The 22,641-nt window shown below is 34.0% G+C and overlaps 1 protein-coding gene across 3 annotated transcripts in view; it reads right to left on the bottom strand.

Moving 5' to 3' along the window:
- The window catches only part of LOC150108890 (E3 ubiquitin-protein ligase RNF123-like), a 660,886-nt gene that overhangs the window by 337,615 nt on the left and 300,630 nt on the right, over positions 1-22,641 (bottom strand). For all 3 annotated transcript variants that reach the window (XM_090410696.1, XM_090410708.1, XM_090410702.1), the window contains one exon: positions 143-204. In XM_090410696.1, the coding sequence (XP_090266822.1) occupies positions 143-204 (62 nt within the window). The remainder of the gene's footprint in view (positions 1-142; positions 205-22,641) is intronic.

Here is a 22,641-nt window from a genome sequence, read left to right as displayed (position 1 = left end):
TTTAAATGAAGAGAAGTGTGTGTTAATACATGTAACTTACGGAAAAATATAATTAATTATAAATATGTCAAATTTATCCCGAACACCCTGTATATCATTAAGTATACTATTACAAAGTTCAGAAAATACAATTATGCCTTACCCTTTCTGAATCTGATGTCTTAAAGAGCTGCACTAGGATTTCTAACTGAATAGCTTCAACCTCTAAAATAAACAAAATTTTAAAAATCAAAAAATAAATAAATACCATCTGAACACCTTTTATTCCCAAACAAAGCAGGCAGAACTACTTTAGCCCTAACTAACTTTTAGAAAATTGGGAGGCAGCTTGACCTCACCCTTAGCTGTTGCTGACAGCTGAGTCCATGGTTATCAATACTTTTACATGCATCAGGTAGAGTATGGTAGACAACCACTGCTATATTGCAGTCCTGAACACTAACAAGTATATTAGTGTCTGAAAGTATAACTTTTACAATCAATTATTTTTAAGTTGTAATGCTAAAATCTCAAGTTTCTGGAAGAAAAAATGTACATGAGTGTTTCCAAGGTTGACTAACTTGGGATATGGCTGAAAAAAGTTCCTATATATAATCAGCAACTGCCCAAACCTATAACAGTCCTTCTGGCAGCCTGATGCTACAGGGGTAGGTGCCACTTCCAAAAGACTACACAAGCACCTAACAAAAATTTCATTATATCACTGAATATTTTTTCAAAAATGTTCATATTTACCAAATTATTGTCCATTACAATTTACTTAGCAACCAAGCAAAAAAACTTTTTACTACCATCTCTGATCCAGATATTTTTGGAAGATGTTGATACATTTCTTTGCTACTTGTATGTGGGAAATATACTTCTGGGTATAGCTCCCACTGAGGGGACCTCAATAAAGATCAAAACCAGTCTGGGTAGCAACAATTGCTATAACACATAGCAATGTAAATGTCCAAAAAGAAGTATACTACTTAGCCTAATTATGATGATAATAAATCTCAAACCAAATCAAGTTGATGAAGAGGAACTTTTTTCTTAGGCCTATTTTTTTAGCCAGTTATTGAGCAGGTCAATCTTAGGTGCAAGTTTGTTTATTTAAATAAATCAGAAATCCATGATTTTAACATTAAAATGAGAAACTTTTCATACAATATATTCAAGGAACACAAAATGTTAGTTACTTGACAGAATTATGAATGACAAGAGTATAGCAGTGTGTGTGTGCTGTACACTTGTCATCCATAATTCTATAAGCTATATGTTTGAAACGAAGTGAACTATTAATGATGGCTGGCTGTCTATCAAGGATAAAAGAGTTCTGCTTACTTCCTTTTGGAAAAGAAATGTTTTTTTTTTTTTTTTTTTTTTTTTTTTTTTTTTTAACTCCATCGACCAAGGAGGAGAGTTTAGGGATAGCCAACGTATGGTACATGCGACAAAAGTGGTGCAATGGACCCCAATGATAATAATAAAAAAAAGTAACTGAAAAAGAGAGCCAAAAGGCTTCACTTTGGAAAGGCAAAATTATTCAAATTAAGCGGATATTGAATCCAACATTATTTCAAAGCCGAATAAAGAAACTACAAGGGTTTCATGCCGAATATAGATATAGATAGAAACTATAAAAGTTTCGGTGGATCCAAGTGTAAGCAAACCTTTCATGACAGGGCAACTCATAGTAAAGGTGGAGTAGGCTCCAATCACCATCCTTAGTATTTTCCTATAATGTAAAATACATCTCCTAGCGAACATGTATGATGTTGTACATTATGGGGGGGGGGTTAAGTAAGCCTATTTATGCAAAAAACATTAACCAAAAACCGATTTGTAAGGGGAGGGGGGAAGCGAAAACTTGGTAATTATATTTAGTGATTTTATTTTTTCATGCATTACACTACAGAGTCATGCTTTGTTCATATTTTGTGAACAATTGCAGTTTTGTACTTTTTCAAAAATTAAGCCTTTTTTTTTTACATCCAGGTACCCATCACAGTGCAAAAGAAAATGAGCAACACAAAAACAGGTGATAGTAAGCGTGAATTCAATGAACAGTGGAAAAATGAGTTATTTATAGTGAATCCATCAGGAAAACTGTTGTACATTGTTTGTGAAAATACTTTCTCACATAATAAAAGACATGATCTTAATAGACACTATAAAACACATCAGACTGAAATAGAAGGAAAACAGAAGCCAGTGCTTGGGTATGAGTTACAGAGAGAGAGAATCTTGCTTTTATATTAAATCAATATATCAGGTCTATATTAACATAATTTTATTGGAAATTTTTAAGGGTACAAGAGTTTTATGGTGTACTTGAACTTGTACATGAAAAAATTGGCACATGGAACGTAAAAGGTTGGCCATCCCTGTTCTAAAATATACAAGCACTGCTTAAAAGCCTTTAAAATTTAGTGTTATATAGTATTTTTTTTTTAATTTAATGTACAAAACTGAACAACTACATGAATCTTCATTATTGCTGCAACATCGCATAATAAAAATTAATGAAAATTTATATTATTATTATTATTACGTGATACCTCCAAGGAGTCCAATGACTCATCGAGCAAGGGCACCTATTCCACCAATTACAGCAAACTACCATCATCACCTAGACCAGAGGTCGGCAATCTGCAGCTTGCGAGCCACATGCGGCTCTTTGGAAACGTACATGTGGCTCTGAAGTAAAATTGAAAATGAAAATAAAACTATCATAGTTTCATTTGTAATATTTTTAAAAGATTTTATTCACATAACGGCGATTTCATTTGTTTTATAGGTCTTGCAAAACTTCGTGGCACTAAGATGCGCGATGTCAGGGAGGGGAAAGCGAGCATGGAGGGAGTATACAGGAGTGGAGGAGATGGTTGAGCACATGGTAGGCAGAGCAACAAAGTGACTAATGAGTGAGCACATGAGCGCCCTCTACTGGGCAAGGCAACGTTGGCAATGGCGAAATGTGAAAGTAGAGTCCGTGTTGCTTTGCTGTTTCTGCAACTTAGTATTCTCTTTTGGTTGGGTGCATCCAGAAACTGCATTAAGGTGATAAAGGCAACCTGGCAATTATTATTATTATTAGGCAATTATTTTAAATATATATATATATATATATATATATATATAAAAAACTAATATTGGTTTTATTATCTTTAGATCCGTTGACAGTTGCGATTTACCGTGCCATGTTTTATTTCACGTGCAACTGTTACAATAAAACGTGTTACTGGTGAGATTTATTTTTATTATATTTTCATATTTTCGAATTATTGTCATTTATTATTTTGAATAATCACTTAGAATAGTGGTCTCAAACTCAAAATGCATGCAGGCCGAATGCACAATGTGAAAGCAGCTGATGGGCTGGAATTTTTTTTTTTTTTTTTTTTTTTTAACAAAATGAGAGTGAATATACATATATATTGAACCGTACTTACCCCTAATGTATGGATACCACCCCTTTACAATTATGAAACCCTTTTATAACCTTTATAACTTGAGAATAAATAATGACAACCTATTCTCTTTCTTTTATTTATTAAATTTTTCTTTGCCACATACAGAAAAAATACATATGTTTGTATGTAAATAATTATAAACTGCTTTATTTCTTACTGCAACTTGACACTTGATGGCGTTTCGATTCTGATAAAGTTTGTAGCCTTGGAGAAAAATTACTAGAAATTATCTTCATCACGAATTATAGATGCTCATCGGTCAATCGGGTTCTTTTCTTAGACTTATTAATTTTCAACTGCGAAAAAAACTGTTCACATATAAATAGTTCACATACTCCCAAACAAAGCGATTATTCTTATTGCAAATTTGATACAGATTTGATTAAGATTTATATCACACTGTAAATTAATTAGCTCCATTTGTAGATTTTCTGGTGTGTTATTCACATTCATTTTTAATGGTAATGAAAATAATGTAAAATCGGAACTCCAAATCATTAAAATCTTTAAACCTTTCTTCAAATTCTTGTCGTAATGATGCTATTTTTCTTGCATATTCTTGAGATTTTTCATTTGAAATAATAGGGCAAAATTTAGGATGTAGGAAATGTACGAAATTTTTTGATTCCAGTTGTGTTTCCCATAATTGTAATTTAACTTTAAAAGTTTTAATACAAGCATACATGTCAGTGATAAATTTCTTTCCTTGCAGCTCTTTATTGAGAATATTTAAATTGCCAGTTAAGTCAACAAGAAATGCTAGATCTGTTATCCATGTATCATTACTTAGCTCGTCGATGGTTTTATTATTTTGTGTCATGAAAATTTTGATTTCATTTATTAAATCAAAAAACCATTTTAATACAGCTCCTCGACTTAACCACCTCACCTCGTTATAATAAATCATTTCTCCGTACTCACTTTCAATTTCTTCAAGCAATGCAACAAATTCTCGATGATTCGGAGCTCGTCCACGGATAAAGTTTACGTTTTAGTTACTGTTTCCATAACATTATCCATCTGCAAACTTTTGGCACAAAGTGCTTCTTGATGAATAATGCAATGTATAGTGCAAAATTTATTCTGAAATTTTTCTTCTTTCACTATATTTCTTAATTTTACTGCTACTCCATTTTTTTACCAACCATAGCAGCTGCACCATCACTTGCAAATCCAACCATTTTATCCCAACTTAATTTATATTTATCTATTACAGTTTTTATTTCAGAAAAAATATCCTGTGCACTAGTTTTTCCTTTCATAGGAATTATTTCCAATAATTCCTCAATTACTTCAAATTCATCAGTAACACCTCGTGCGAAAACGGCAAGTTGTGCTGTATCTGTGATATCAGTATTCTCATCAACCCTATTGAGAATGCTGCAAAATCTATACTTTTTTCTTTTAACTGACATCGTAAATCATTAGCGATTTCGTTAATACGTTCCGCTACCGTGTTGGCTGACAAACTAATATTTTTAAATAATTGTTGTTTGTCGACAAAGAAGTTCAGCAGACTTAAACAATCTTTAAGGAATTCGCCATCAGTAAATGGTCGTTTTGATTGTTTTGCAATGATGTGCACGAAAAAACTTGTGTGAACTGTTGCTTCACTGGATTTATTTGCTTCAGTAAAAAAATTTTGTCGTCGTTGTAAGCCAGATTTCAGAAACTGTAACTTTTCTTCCCTCAATTTGCCTTCCAACATTTCAAATTTTTCTTCATGATTCGTTTCGTAATGGTGACGTAAATTGTATTCTTTTGGAACTGATATTCCCTTATTACAAATAAAACATACAATTTTATTGCGCCCAACACCACAAAAGTACATAATTTCCCATTTATCTTGAAAAACACTTCGTTCCACTTTTCTTTTACTCTTTGTTAAAGACATGGCTTGCAGTTTAATCTCTTAATTAAAATCACTATTATAATTTTATTTACAACTTTAATTCAACAAGATGAATTTTCGTATGAAAGCAACGCTCAAAAGTTATGCACAATTCTAAATGATAGGTATTGATATAATGTAGATCTAACAACAAGCACAAATAAACAGGTTTTATAAGCCGTACATTAGTTTGTCTCCATCTATATTGCAATATGAACTGTGCAGCTGTGCAATGGAAACACCAGAATACTGAAGCACCACCAACTGTCAGCTAACAAACTAAATTTACTGATTGTCAATTGTAGATATGGACTGAGCTTATGTGTGCATAAGCTCAGTCCATATCTCCATATCTCTAAAACTATAAGCACCATATTTACAACAAATACATAATTGAAATGTATTCGCAGGCCATGTAAAATTGCTTCAGGGGCCGGATGCAGCCGCCAGTTTGAGACCACTGACTTAGATTATTATTTTGAATAATCACTTAAATAATGTATTTATATAACGTGCTAAATAAAATATATTGTTTAGGGTGCTTTTCAGCATGACTACGAAGAAAAAACTAAGAAAAACAACAGATGAGCACTGTGACTTAACTGAATCTTTCGCGTTTATCTCGAACTCAGATGGCCTTCCAACCTATCTTATTTGCCAAGAAAAACTGGCGCACAACAAAAAGTCAAATTTGGAGAGACACTTCACAACAAAACATGCCACATTTGCCAGAAAATATCCTGTCAGTGACACGAGAAAGAAGGCAGTTGAAGAACTTCAGTAAAATGTTGAAAAATCAAGTTCTGTATTTAATTACTGGAGAGAGTCTGCCAATGATGTTAATATTGCAAGCTTCGTGGTGAGTCAGGAGATCGCTAAGAGAGGAAAACCATTCACAAATAAAATGTTGTTTTGTTAATGCATCTGGAGAACGTTTTCAGGATTTCAAACACAAAGCAGAGATTTTAAATAAAATTAAAAACATACTGTTATCTGCCAAAACAGTAGCAGATAGGACAGCTACAATGTTCTCAAATGTGACCAACCAACAAGTCGAAGATGTTAAATTAGCTTCAGCATTATCGATTGTGGTAGATGAGTCTTGCGACATCAAGGACACGGCCCAAGTTTCCCTTTTAATGTCATCATCTGAGGGTCCGAGAGAAGAACTTCTGGGATTATTGCCACTCAAGGGCCAAACGCATGGAGAGGACATGCCATCCTTGAATGCATGGAAAAAAATCATATCCCACTCAATAAAACTGTGTCAATTGCAACCGATGGTGCAAAAAGTATGACGGGAGCAAAAAAGGTTTTGTTTCAATTTTAAAAGGAAAAATTAATCATGAAGTGATTACTTTCCATTGTATACTCCACGGGGAAACACTTTGTGCACAAACATTTATAGAAGAAATTGGTAAAATTATGGAATTGGTGATTAAGATTACCAACACCATTATAGCAAGGGGACTTAACCATCGACAATTAAAAGAGTTGCTAAGTGAAATGGAATGCGAGTATTCAGATCTTCACCAGTACAACAGGTTCGATGGTTTTCCAAAGGCGACATGTTAAAGTGTTTTGCATCTTGCATAAATGAAATCAAACTATCCCTCGACAACAAGGATGTTCAATATCCAGAATTAACAGAAGATCAGTAGTTGCAAAAATTGTACTTTATGGCAGGCGTTACATCACAATTGAATCAGCTCAATCGTAAATTATAAGGTAAGGGAAATACTGCTTTTTCAATGCTAGAGGAAGTTATTTCGTTTGAAAAGGAATCGATTCTGTTCGCTGAAGATTTAGAGAGGGAACTTTAGTTCATTTCCCAAACTTGTCTCAATATCGCCGAGAAAACAATGCCCTCTTTAACAAAGATTATTTCAAGACAGCAGTTTTAAACATGGGAGAATCTTTTCTTCAAAGGTTTCAGGAATTCAGAAATAATAAAGCAACTCTAGCTTTTATTACAAATTGTCTTAATGCCAATGTGAAGGAATTAAATTTTTCTCTGTTTGATATTGACACGGCTAATTTTGAAATACAATTGCTGGACTTGACAAGCAAAGACTTATGGAGCTCCAAATTTATACGTCTTGGTACTGAAATAGAAGAACTGGAAAAAGAAAATGCAGTCTGATTTCACAGTGCAAGCAGACTTCTATAAAAGAACTACAGAAGGCAGACTCAATGATTTTCAATACTTGGAATAGTCTTCCGGACTCATATCATGAGTTAAAAAAATTTGCATTTGGTGTTCTCAGTATCTTCGGGTCTACATATTTATGTGAGCAATCGTTTTCTAACATGAATTTCATTAAATGTAAATTGAGGAGCCAAATCACTGATGCCAACTTGGAATCATGCCTTAAATTAAAAACGACTAGTTACAAACCCAGTGGCGGCCCGTACATAAGCACTGCAACACTGCAGCACCCCCAAGGAAAAAATTTCAAAATTAAATTTTGTCTGTGTTTATAAATAATAACAATGCTTACAACATTATACAAATGCAATAAAACATGTTGAAGGTTACAGCTTATGTTTTGACATTGATTGAATAGTTAATAATTGGAATTGTTCGATTAATGTTTTAGATTATGAAACAAATGCACTGTGATCTAACGCCGATATTCATTTGCGCTTGTCATTGCACATTATGTCATTCCTACACTGCCGTTTGGGCAATCTATCGTATGTTTGCGCGTGTTATTTCTGTGAGATATGAAACTATTATTGGTGTGTGTTCATCGTGAACTATTTTTTGTAAATCTTATTTTATTTTGTTAAAATAACATAATTATTTATTTATTTATTATAGATACAGAGCATGAATTATGATGAGTGTCACCATTGAAAATATGAAAAGAATTATATTTTTTCAATTATCGTTACATGAAACAATATATCACCAATATTCGTTTGGCTTGTCATTGCTATTGATACAAAACTTTTGTTATTGGTGTTTGTTCGTGGTGAGGATGAAATATTTTTAATTAAGCAAGTTTTTAATATGTAACTTTATTTATTAATAAATTCATTACTGATTAGAAAAAAAAAAGATTTTTTTAATTTTTTTTTTGTATATGCAGCACTCCCAATTAAAATTTTCACCGGCAGTCACTGTACAAACTGGACATACTAAGACAGCCTTAGGACATACAGAAACTTTGTAAAGAAATGCAAGCTCATTGCTCACACTGATTAAAACCAATGAGAGCAATTTTTTGTGTGATTTTTTCTTCATTTAATAAAGATATAATTAATATTATAACTTGTTATATATTACTATAAATTTACTATATTAATTTAAATTTTCCTTATTTGTAAAAATATATTTATGGCTCTCAAATAATTTTTAAATTGTTGTAAGGGACAGGTTTGGCTCTTCCATCTCAAAAGTTTGCCGACCCCTGACCTTGACCAATGCCATCTACTGCCCACCACCACTAGTATTTTTGTCTGTAAATTGCACGTGTTCTTCAAGGCCAATTTGTCTGTATGCGGGATGAAAAACCCGAGTTTCCAGGGGAAAAAACCCTGCAACCTCCATAAGAGATCAGCTCACTCACTTGGAATTGAAAAAAACCCATATAAAGATTTCTCTCATCACGATGAGAATGAAATAGTCCTTTTCCAATTGAAGGGTGAAATGTACTTTCGTTCTTCCAATATTATAACTTTTGTATATGGATTAGAATTGCGACTGTATTGGCAGTTTCATTTATTTCATTTGAAAATTAATTTTTAAATAGTGTACTTGAAGAGGTTGCAAAAAAGGTCTAATAAAAAAAAAAGGCTGCATTCTACTTGTTTGTTGATGATGCAAAATTGGGTGGCTCCATGAAAATTCATCAAAAACAGTTAATCAAAAGACAGTTTGCCGATTAACAATTCATCAAAAAAGCAATTCATTCATTGGCTAAACAATTCACTGACATTGCAATTTATTGAATAAACAATTCATCATCATCAAATTCCTTATATTTATTTCAGAGGATAATTACAATAGTACTACATGAAAAAGTGACATCGTTACTAATTTCTAATCAACAATTTTCCTCCAAATTAATCTGTTATCTGTCAACATTCCAACATTATCAGAGCTTATATTTCTGTCTTTTAAGGTGCTTTTTACTGTATCGAGCCAACTACATCTTGGATTTTCTTTGGGTCTTTCTTCTGCCAACCTGGCAGAAGAAACTTTTCTCTCCCATTCTGTTTAAGTAACCACACTACTGGAGATTAGCTTTACTAATCACACATTCCTGAATGCTAACAATGGCAAATTCTTTCCTAATATCCTCGTTTATAGTGCGATACTGCCATTGATGTTATCTGTTCACTCCACTGTCTTTCGCAGAAGTCTCCAGTCTTTGATCAAGTGTTTTATTTCTAACCCAGCTCTCAGATCCATAAGTTAAAATTGGTTTGAACACTGTCTTGTGTAGCTAATTTAGTGTATTGACTAATTTCTTTCTTATTCCACATAAATTTATTCAGCAAACTTCCTACCATATTTCTTTACTAATGCTGTTGTCTGTTTCCATATTTAATTTACCATCTTCACAAAAAATTGTGCCTTAATAGCTAAAACATTTACTTGTTCTACTGGTTCATCATCTACAATACAGATGTTGTTTTCAATGCTTCTGCCTATTTTAATTGTCCTTGTATTGCTAATTTTCATATCAAATTTATTACAACAGTTATTCAACTTAGTCAGGAAATCTTGCACACTTATACTGGATTTATTCAGAAGTAAAATGCATCATCTGCATAAAATAAAGAGCTAAGATTAACATCAATTTTGATATCAGATACCACTTTCCTTCACAATGTGATCCATACAGATATAGATAATGAACAACACTGGAGATATATTGATATAATAATAGTGGAGATGTGCACTCTTGTAACACACCCGATTTTACCTCACACCATCTTTGTGTGCCTCTTTCAAGTCTAACTGCGGACTTACAGCTTAAATAGATAATATATAGTGCCATTGATATAATGTCCTATTTACACTAACTGTAGCATTTTGAAGAGATTTCCTCTTGGCCCCTTGTCATGTACCCTTTCCAGATCAACATAACTTAAATACAAATCCTAGTTATATTTCAAAGATTTCTCAGCTATTTGTCTTAAAGTGAAAATCTGATTAAATCCAGCTTGTTCTTCACCAAGTTTACCTTCTACAATTTTTCAAGTATACCTGTATAAGCATACTTGAACACAACACACGCTCACTAGGGAAATACCTCTGTAATTCTCGCAATCAGTTTTATTTCCTTTTTATGAGTGCTATGAGAGCTCTGCTCCAATCATCTGGAATTTGACTCTCTGATCAGGCCTTCTAAATTATACAATGCAGCCACTGTAAAACCTTTATATCACCATATTTGAGCATTTCTGGTTGAATTTCATCTACTCGAGCTGCCTTTCCACATTTCAGATGTTTGATTGCTTTTTCTACCTCAAGTATGCATATGTATTCCTGACTAAATTCCTGTTGCAAGTTTTCTTACCACATGATGACACCGCTTGTTTCATTTAGCAGTCTTTCAAAGCAATCTCCAGAGTCCTAGAATATCTTAATCTTCAGTTTTCATGTCACCTTTATCATCAATGATTACTTTTATAGCACTTTTTCCTCAATTTCAAAGCTTTTTCAATAGCCTCCAGAATAGTTTGCCACCTTCCTGATATTTATTTTCTATGTTCTTCCCATGACTTTTGTTAGCTAATTTTACACAGTCCTTCGCTTTCTTACATTTTTTTGCCAGGAACTTTCATTTTCCTGCATTGCCTCTTCAACTTCTTGAATCCACCATGGAGTTCTGATTTTACTTTCCTTACAGACACCCTCATCACATGCTTCTCTAGCTGACTCAATCAATGTGTTCTTCAGGATTTGCCACTGAATCTGCAAGGTCTGGTTCTTGTTTTCAAATCTTTCATTTTTTCTTCAATGATATTTGCATATTTGAGTCTACAGTTCACATCTGAAATCTGCTCAACCTTGATTTGTTTTAAAACTTTCTTACATACTCTTCTTTTCGATATGAAATTCAATTTTATCCAGCTCAAAACTAAATAGTGATCACTTCTATTTCAAATCCTCTGTATATGCTTGTGTCTGGAACCAGTGGGAAACATTGCTATCAACTATAACATAGTCAATGACTATGTTATAGTTGTAGCTGAATATTTCTTGCAACTTTAATCCACATGAATATGTGCTCATTTTTATGTTGGAACATGATGTTAGCAATAACTGATCTACGTCCTGACAAGAAATATAATAGACATTTACCATTATCATTAGTGTTGCACTTTTTTCAAATATTCCCCAAACATTTCTATATGTCTGGTAATTATTTTCTACTCTGCTGTTTAGATCTCCAAGGACCAACTTCTTTTTCACTGAGCCAGCCGCCTTCTCTAATGAAGAATTCACCATAATTTGCAGGCCTGTGGAATAAACCTTATGAGAATAGGTTGAAGATTTGTGGATTGCAAAAATTGGTTGATAGGCAGAAAAGGGGCGATATGATTGAGACATTCAAATTACTGAAGGGTTTCTATAAGATTAATCCAGAAGATATTTTTGAAATAGGACTGGTGGTGGGAGGACTAGGGGCCATGCATGGAAGCTGGGTAAGAATGTGGTTACCAAGGGTCTTAGAGCTAGGTTTTTTACTTGGAGAGTGGTGAATGAGTGGAATAAGCTGTCAGAGTCTGTTGTGGGTGCTACGACTGTGAATGAGTTCAAGGCAAGGTATGATAGATACTGTGCGAATGTCGAATAGTTGTTCTTGACATGATGTTAGGGCCTCCCTCGATGAGTCTGTCGACTCCTTGGAGTTGCCCGGGATGATAATAATATGACAATTCATCAAAAAAAAAAAAAAAATTCACTGAAAGAATAATCTTACTGAGAAATATTGTTTAAAAGTGTTTGGTAACAATAGTTGACAATACCCAAGATGCAGTAACATATGTATGTGGACACAGTGTATGTGGTTGCACAGTTTAGCTGACAGGTGGAGGAGAGGGTTGTAATAATTTTGTTGTATTTTAGATTATTCTGTAAATGAACATACTGCTTCATTGTGTAGATGGTGATTTATCCATGGACAAAAAAAAAATTTCATTTAATTTTTTCTCAACAACACTCAGATTGAAATCAAAACTGACAAATTTTATATGTATGTGGACACAGTGTATGTGGTTGCACAGTTTAGCTGAGAAGTGGAGGAGAGGGTTGTAATAATTTTGTTGTATTTTAGATTATTCTGTAAATGAACATACTGCTTCATTGTGTAGATGGTGATTTATCTGTGGACAAAAAATTTCATTTAATTTTTTCTCAACAACACTCAGATTGAAATCAAAACTGAGAAATTTTAACATGGGTCTTAAATCCATATTAAAATATGGATAAAATTTCATCCAGACAGAGTGGAATCATTAATATCATTTTGAAACTTCTTTATCAAATTTGTAATGAAAGTGAGCCAATTGGAACTAAAACCGAACTGAAGCAACTTCTTGTATGTTTTACGTCTCAAACTTTATTGAATTCCACTAAGTTAGAGAGTTATTGCAATATACAATTCAAACATATCCTTTTGTATTCTCAAACTGTAAAATAGAATGGGTCGACAAACTTTTGTAAAAGTTTCAAATACCAAATCTGAGTAAAATTCATCCTATAATAATGGGTGCATGGACATCACATACTACTAATAATGGAGCCTGTGTAGTTCAGTTGGTGTAAACGAAGCTCTTTGGTTAGAAAGACCCGAGTTTAAAGCCTGTCTATGACACAAAGAACCTCTTCAACTGAAAGTGAGTTATCCAGTGTCATACAGGAATGACAGCATTGTTCCTCCCAACAAACCTCTTCTATGAACATACATATCTACAGATGTAAATCACTTACCAGACAAGAAAGACAATGGGAGCCCATCTTGTTCTATAATTATTCTCAAGTAAAGTAGCACTTTACTAGAGAATCCTTTTAAAGTGCTACTTTATCCTCACTACTATCCTCACCAACAATTAAGGTGAGGAGGGAAGAGAATGAGGAGGAATAATAATAATAATTATTATTATAGGTGTCTTTAATTAGGAATGTTAGGATTTCATGTGATAAAGCATCCAGCTGATATACAGTTGCCAGGTGAACAAATCATTCAGATTGATTATTATTAATGTATTACACTGCAATTTGCAAAATGCTGACATTTTTGTGAAGGGTAAAAAGTTAAATTGGCAAAATTGCCTTATTGATATTCTTCATGAACTTTGTGAACGCAATATTTGAAATACTTGCAAGGTACTACAAAACAAGAGTACTATTTTTCACAATAAATTCTTTACTGTGTCACTTCTCTATGGTAAAATATGCTATGCTAAGGTTTGTGCTTTATATGTGCACACTGCCAATTTTATGGTTTATAGAATATTTGTTTTCATTTTTGAGTAACTGACTGCTTTTTTTTATCCTTTCTTTCCTTTTTCACCCTTATAATTTATTTGTTGTAACTCAAGTGACAACATGAATCAAACTAAATATACATTTTTAATAATTAAACATTCACAAGTGTGAATCTACATTGTACTCCAAGAAATTCTTCTGCAAATCCATCAGGTTAATTTGTACAATCTCTGAAACACAAACAAAAGAAGTACTATTTTGCAAATTGTTTGATACTTTGATTAAAAATAATTTATCCCCCCCCTCTCTCTCTATATATATATATAATAATTCAAATATTTCATTGCATTCTTTCCAAAGGAACTCCAAAATAACAGATTATCAACTGAATTTTCAATTAGTGTGATGCCTTCTAGTTGCAGTTCTGATGAAGATAATTTCATTTGTTCTGTATTAATTGCCATATTTTATTTTAATTAGATTCCAATAAAAAAAAGTGAAAGATTAATGTATCTGGTAATGAGAAATCGTAAGAGAACAGTCAAATGACATTTATGTAGGCACTGATTGAGTGGAAAAAAAGGATAATAATTCTATCGTTTTGTTGCAATTTTATTGTAGCAAAATGATATGTGCAAAATGTGCAGAAAGATTTAATGTTCAAGTATGACAATTTTAAGCTAATTTCAATTTATAATTAATTATTAAAAACTTTCTTTGCTTTCCCCTCAGAATGAAAAGGCAGCATTTTTGGATGACTTTCTGAAGCAAATATAAAAAAGTAAACAATAATGACACTGAACAGCAACCTGGAAATTTTTCGCATTCTGAACAAGCAAAACATTTACAAACATCTGCCAGGAAAAAACAATAGAGAATTATGATACCGCTGAACCTTAACAATCGGAACAATCTGAAACGTCTTGTGACGCCACACAGAAATCAGTTCAAGATGGTGACAGTTTATTACATTTTTGGAATGAAAAACAACTGAATTATAAAAATATGGGATGTCAGTGGTGTTCAAAAGTAGAATTGTTAAATGTTGAAAGTGTTAAACATTTACACGTTTCAGCAGAGTGTCAAAGCTCACAGGTCAAACAAAGAAAATTTCCAATCATCAATCAGAAAAAAATTGAAAGAACATAACGAATCTGCATCACACAAGAAAGCAAGGGAAATAATCAAATCAGCACAAAAAAAAAAAACATTTCAAAAACTTTTGATGTGGCTAATGAAAAGTATTTAAACAAAGCCAAAAATTGTTAGAGATTTTTAATATTGTTATACACATGACATGTAAATAAATAATTATAAGTAAATGTCTACAATACTTTTTTTTTTGAAGCGTACCCGTTGTTAAATATTTTGAATATTACCACTACCCTTATCCCCCAAATGTCCTTGAGGGAAAGTAATTGCAGTTGACAGAGGACAATTAAACTAAGTGTGCTAATGAGTGTACATGTATTTCTCTATGCTAAAATGTTAAAAGGTTCTATAAGATATTCAGATGAGATGAGCACTGCTTGTAAGTTAGCATTTGAAACTTCTCAAGGCTGCCGTCAATGATTAGCAGTTCACAGGTAAGAAAACACCATGCTCAAGGAAAATGGGATTGGATTTTGAGCTGTTTTGAAATAATTCAAAACAGCTCAATTATTTCAAATCAGTATATTTGAAGTTTCATGTTAATACCATCTTCTCCACATGGTTAATTGTTTATGAAGTAATTTAATATATTATTCAATACCAGTATAGGAATGTGTTCTACCAGATTAATTTTGGAGTCTAATTCTTTCTCTCTTTCCTTGATTCAGATTATTTAACATTGTATGTCACTCTTCTGAATTTTGTTAAATAATTCTCTCTCCCTCTCTAGATAGATAGGAAGTTACTTCAACTATCTCTTTGGCTTTTTCTCATTTCCCTTTCTGCTATAGGTGTCTTTCTGTTGTATTCAATCTTATCCTCATTGATAAATGTTAATAAATACTTCTTAAAATATTTCTTTTATCTCCTATAACCCCAGAAATATCCTTATTGCAATGACCACTTTGATGGTGGTATCTCTTTATTTTGCTTGAGCTTTCAAATAATGCCTGTTTTAATATTCTGCAAATTTTTAACCATTTTCTTCTTCTACTGATTTGTATACATTTTGGTTTTTTTTAAAATCTCTTCATTGAAAAAGCCACTTAAGATACCGACTTTGAAGTCTTCTATAGTTTCTAATTTCATTATTCTTAAGCACTGCAGAGAAAACAGAATCTGAGACTAACACTTCATGTTAGTCTCCAATTCTGTTTTCTCTGCAATGCTTAAGAATAATTTCCAATTCAACGTTTCTGAAAACACTTGTGTCAAGAAACAAATTTTGCTAATTTGTTATTATTTATTATATAGTCTATTACTGATCTGTGTTCTATTGTCTTGCAAATGTATTTTATGACAATCTCCGTGCAGGTGTTTGCAACGTTAACATTATTATAAACAGGGGCACGCCAGTGGTGTCCGGCACCTGTGTGCAAAACTTTAGTTGGCGCCCCTATACCCAGTAGCATGCCAGTAGTGTCTGGCGCCTGTGTGCAAAATTTTAGTTGGCGCCCCTGTCCCCCCCCCCCCTCCAATAAAAAAATCACTTTATAAAAACATTTTTTTAAAAGTATTTCCTCCTCTTTGGCACCTTTACTATCCTGGCACTTTACTCCTAAGTTTTTAACCAGTGTATTCTTCCTATCCTCCCCCCCCAAGTCCTGCTATGCTGCCTCACCGTGGCACGGGGGGTTACCCTGGGCGGGATGGGTGAAACACATCGGAAGTATCATTACTCCTGGTAGGGCCTCCCAAGGCGTGAAGGCCATCCCACTATGCCCAGCTAAATGCTAGCAGGCGAAGACAGAAGAGGAGATTAGTACCATCTGTCTTAATTTATTGCCCGTTAGACATTCATGGCAAAGGACTTAACACAGCACACCATGCCGGCTCTGACGTCGCCTGGTTCAACAAGGTCCGCATTGCCATTTGATAGCAGCAGGGATGGCAATGAGAAGTTAGTGACTGGTGCTAGCATCACCACTATCACTGACAAAAATAATGGAAAAACTGGATCCAGATTCGGACTCCACAACCATTTAAAGACCGGAACTTGGAATATTAGGACTCTACTGCAATCAGGTCAACTCAAATTACTACAGCACAAACTAAAAAGATATGAATGGACTGTTGTGGGACTTTGTAAAATTCAATGGTCCAAAACAGGAGAGCTAACAACAGATGAAGGACATTTGCTTCTTTACTCTGGATGTGACTGAAGCGGAAAAGAAGGTGTCAGGTTTTTGATACACAAATCATCAAGAAATTATGTCATGGAATTCAATCCTATCAATAGCAGAATTGCTCTAGTCCACCTAAGAGGGAAAACCACTCAATATCACCATCACACAGGTCTATGCCTCAACCACAGGCCATGAGGACTCTGAAGTAGAGGACTTTTATGGTAAACTTAATGCAACAATCACTGGAGTGAATAGAAAAGACCTTTTGATTGTACAGGGTGATTGGAATGCCAAAATTGGAACAGACATTGGCAAGGATTATCTCCCATTTGTCGGACCGTATGGCTATGGGGAAACAAACGAAAGAGGTTTTGAATTGATCAATTTTGCCTCACAAAATGAACTCACCATTACTAACACTCTATTTCCCCATAAACCTTCCAGAAGATGGACATGGACTTCCCCTGCTGATGGTAAAACACACAACCAAATTGACTTTATCCTTATAAGCACAAGATTTAAAAACTCCATCAACTTCACAAGAACCAGATCATTTCCTGGAGCCGACATTAGCAGAGACCACAACATGGTCATCACAACTGTGAATATGAAAATGAGGGAAAGATTACCTACAAAATCAACTCGTAAAAGATATAATATAGAAAAATTAAAAGATACCCAAATAAATATACTATATAAATACAAATTAAAACAAATTTTTGACACAAGCTTCAAGAAATATAATAGTATCGAAACTAAAACTAAATACTTCTCATAAAAGATAACTGAGACAGCTGAAGAAATCCTTGGATACAAAAAGAAAATAAATAAACCATGGATAACCAAAAATATTTTGGACCTAAGCAACAAAAGAAGATATTTGAAATCTCATATTAATAGCAGTCCATAGGGAACATATAAAAATATCAAGATTATTAAAAAAGAAATCAAACATGCTAGAAACTTATGGATATTGGATGAATGCAAAAATATAGAAGAGAACTTAAATAAAAATATTTCTAAATTTTAGTGACTAAAAGTGCTTTTCAAATTATCAATAAGTTAACCAAACCTTTTACTACAACTAATTGGAGCATAGAAGATGAAGACAGAACTCCTATCACAGATAACCAGAAAACAGTTGATAGATGGAAATGTTATGCAACCAAGCTTTTTCAAAAGGACCCTCAACTGACTGATAATATTTTGGACGGAATTTTGCCAGGAGGCTTGGAGGAAGGAGATTACCCAATATTAAAAGAAGAAGTTATTGCAGCAGTTAACTGCTCAAAAATAGGAAAATCACCGGGAATTGATGGTGTCACAATGGAACTGATACATGAAGGAGGTGACACTATCACAGATACCTTGCTAAATTTATTCCAGGACGTATGGAACACAGAGACTTGGCCTTCTGATTGGCAAACTTCTGTCCTTGTACCTATTCCTAAAAAGGGAAACAGCAATAAATGTAGCAACTATAGAACAATAAGCCTTATTAGTCAACCAAGCAAAATCCTGTTAAAAACACTATTGTCAAGAATCGAAAAGAAAATAGAAAGCAGATTATCAGATCAACAAGCAGGTTTCCGGAAGTCCAGAAGTATAATCGACCATATCTTTAATACACACACTAGGCGAAAAATACATAGAACATAAAATAATCTGTCACAACTTTTTAGACCTTCAAAAAGCTTTTGACTCAATATGGCATGAGGCATTATGGAAGATTCTAGAACATTATGGTATTGACAACAAAATTATTAGGATTATTAAATCTCTTTATTCTTCATCTGATATGAGAATTGAAATTAAAAATTACAGCAGTGAATCATTCCAGGCAGAACGGGGGGGGGGGGTAAGACAGGGATGCATCTTGTCCCCTCTTCTTTTTAATTGTTTTCTGGAATATGTCATAGATGAAGCTCTTTATGAATATGACAGTGGAATAGTAGTTGGCAGACTAAGAATAAATAACTTACGCTTTGCAGACGATATCGATCTTCTGGCAGAAAGTGAAGAAGAATTACAAGAGATAACCAGCCACGTTTTCAGAACATTAAAAAAATATGGATTATACATAAACCTACAAAAAACAAAAACAATGATAAACTCAAAATCAGACATTAAATTCTTAAAGATACAAATTGGCAATAAACAAACTGAGAATGTAAACAAGTTCACTTATCTAGGAAGCACGTTGAGTCAAGATGGTCATTCAAAAACTGACATTAAATATTGAATTGCTAAGGCAACCGTGTCGATACAAAAGTTAAAACCATTGTGGGGAGATAACAGAATAGCAATCACAACCAGACTAAGACTAATTGACACCTTGGTGAATTCTGTCCTCTTTGTATGATTGTGAGGCCAGGACTTTATTGAAGCAAGATGAGAGGAGATTCCTGTCTTTTGAAATGAAAACTTACAGAAGACTTTTGAGAATCCCTTATACCGCTCACGAAACCAATGAAAATGTCCGAAAATTGATTGATTCAATAGATGGGAGAAAAAGGGAAAATATTCTGACAGTCATCAGAAGAAGACAGATGAAATGTTTCGGACATGTAGAGAGGGTTAATGGCATTCCAAAGCAAGCACTAGAAGGAATCGTTCCAGGACCAAAGGTTAGGGGCTGACCTCGATTAAAATGGACTGATAACATCAAAAAATGGACAAATTCCTCCCTTTCTCAACTGACATCACGAACAAGAGACCGAGATGACTAAAGGAGGCCAACCAAGACTATCGCCTACCAGCCATGAATGACCCAATGGTCCATTTAGGACAACGCGAGAAGAAAATTCTTCCTATATTGACATATGGCTGTGAAACATGGACACTAAATGCAAAGGAAATTCAAAAATTAAGAACAACACAATTTAGTATGGAAAGAAGTATGCTTGGTATCACAAGACTGGATCACAAAAGGAATACATGAATAAGAAATCAAACCAACGTGTCTGACATCATAGGACAAGTGAAACACCTAAAGTGGGAATGAGCTGGGCATATTGTTCGAAGACATTATCTATTGTCTATTATCATTATCCATTGTCTATCAACGATGGACAAAAGAAGTACTGGATTGGATTCCACGAGAGGAAAAATGACCACGCCACTGACCTAAATCACAGTGGATTGATGATATCATCAGATTTGCAGGAGTGACATTGGAAAGGAGAGCCATGGACAGACAGTTTTTTGGAAAAGCCTTCATTCAGAGTGGATCGACAATGGCTGATGATGATCATTTACAGAGTATGATATACACTAATAAAGTGCCTCATTCAATAGTTCCACTATATCCTTGCAGCTGTCATTCTGCTGCAATGACTATCCACCAGTGTTAACCTGCCATAATTATTCTCTCTCTCTTGCTTGCCATTATAGCAGAAAAATTCCCTTGAGTCACCCTTGGCCTGAACAGCCAATCTCCTCTCACAGTGCACCTTTTCTTTCTTTACCATACTCATCACCTTTCTAGCCTGCACTTTATACTCTTCACGGATACGATCACCACCTCCATAACCTTGTACCTCCTCCATAACATTTTCTTTTACAGCACAGCTTGTTTGATTTCATTCCTACTCTATTTACTTGCTTAATCCTCGGTATGCAGTTATACGCTGCTTTTGTCAGATACTGCCTTGTGAGTTTCTATGCATTGTCAACATCTTTTCCATTCAGCTCATCTACCCAACACATACTGATGCTAGCTGACTACAGAGCTTCCTATAATTACCTGCTTTATACTTCCACATGTATTCATTTTTGACAGTAACCTTTTCCTTTTCTTGTTTCATCACTTCCCAAACAAGTATCTTATGATCACTCTCACCAACTGAGAATTAAATATTACTGGAAGCAGTGTCAACACCTCTTTAATAACTACATCTTGTGAAGTTATCACCAAATCCAAAATATTAAAGCCTCTGGTTGCTTCAATCACATGCTGCTTAAGATACTTATCTCTTAGAAATTCCACAAACTCACTTTCCTTGTTTCCATACACTATCTCCTCCTTCCATTTTATATTCCTGTAATTAAAGTCTCCCATTAGGATCACCTTCTTTTTACATGCCCAACTAATTTGCCTAAAAATTTCACAATCAGTATTCTCTGCATTCCCTGGTCTATAACAGCACCCTATGAGGTATACTACCCCAGTGGTTCTTAACTTTTTAGTAGCACAGCCCCAAAGTATCCTAAAATATTTAAAACTTTTTTTTTAAAACTTTTTTTTAAAAAAAAAAATAGTGGTTTTACTTACTGATTATAATGATTACAAAAAAAATCAGAAAACAGAAAAATCATCTTTACTTAAATATTACTGTAAAAACTTTAGGAAATTTATTTGATTTAGGAAATCAAATAATGTTCTTTGTTATAACGGGTAAATTTTAAGAAATAACAAATCAGTATTACAGCACTGAAAGTTTTGAAAAGTAATTGCGCTCAAGTAGCACTTAACATCGTTAAGTTCTATGCATTCGTACTAGTATTGTTTAAAACTTCAGCGAATCACTTCTTTCACATGACCAATAGGCAGTGTTACCAGCAGCGAAAAGTCGGCTTGGGGAGCTACCACAAAAGAAACTACTGCATGAAACTGCATAATTCAGATTATTAATACAAAATGATACAAGTTTGGAACAAAGTAAAATAAAGAGCAACAAATAATTATTTTAAGAGATTTCAAAATTTTAAAAATCTATAAACGTTCTATAAATTTTCCACAGTCCCCTAGGGGGCTGCGGCCCATTGGTTAAGAATCACTCTACTAACCTGTTTACTTCAACTTCACGCCACATCGATTCAAAATCTGTGCATGCACTATCAACTTCCACACTCTGCAGACACAATTCCTCTGCAATCATTAACAGCACCCCCCCCCTCCTCATTTCACATTTCTATACTTCCAAAAATTATATATCCTTCTATTTCTATCCCCAACATCACATCCTCCTCAGACAACCAAGTTTCACTTATTCCAATTATCTCTGGGCATACTGACTCAATGCAACAAACTCACCTCTCTTGTTTCAAATACTCCTTTGTGTACAAACATAACAATCCCTGCATGTTTGAGGACATCCTACCAGCACCAACATTCTCTATTCTAGCTGAAATACCATATCTCTCTTTGGTCTGATCACTCCCATTCTCCTTATCCTGACTCTGATTTCCATTGCTACCTGTCTCATCTTAACCTCATATCCATCTTCCTCCTGTTGCACAATTCATTTATTTGTGCTATCCTGCTTCACAAGTAGACTCTGATCATTTACTACATTAGCTCTCGACTCTTCTCCAAAACAACGGACTTTCTAAATGTCCAACACCAAACTCTTTCAAATGTTATCCATCAGCTTTAAATAATTCCTACGTCCCAATCTGCAGGGTTACAAATTGAACCCCCCCCCTTTGCCTCACACAAACTCAACCATCTTACTATTCATTATCTCTGCTCTCCTTCTCAATTAACCATTGTCATATTGGGTAACAAGAAAGGCCTATGACTTTCCCAACAACAAAATTCTTCTTTACCTGCTGAAACAA

The sequence above is a fragment of the Typopeltis vanoorti genome, chromosome 2, assembly GCF_054136105.1.
Source record: "Typopeltis vanoorti isolate ZY-2024b chromosome 2, IOZ_Tvanoo_1.0, whole genome shotgun sequence".
Lineage (NCBI taxonomy): Eukaryota > Metazoa > Arthropoda > Arachnida > Uropygi > Thelyphonidae > Typopeltis > Typopeltis vanoorti.
The sequence above is the reverse complement of the archived record's forward strand: the minus strand, read 5'-3'. Positions and strand labels throughout refer to the sequence as shown.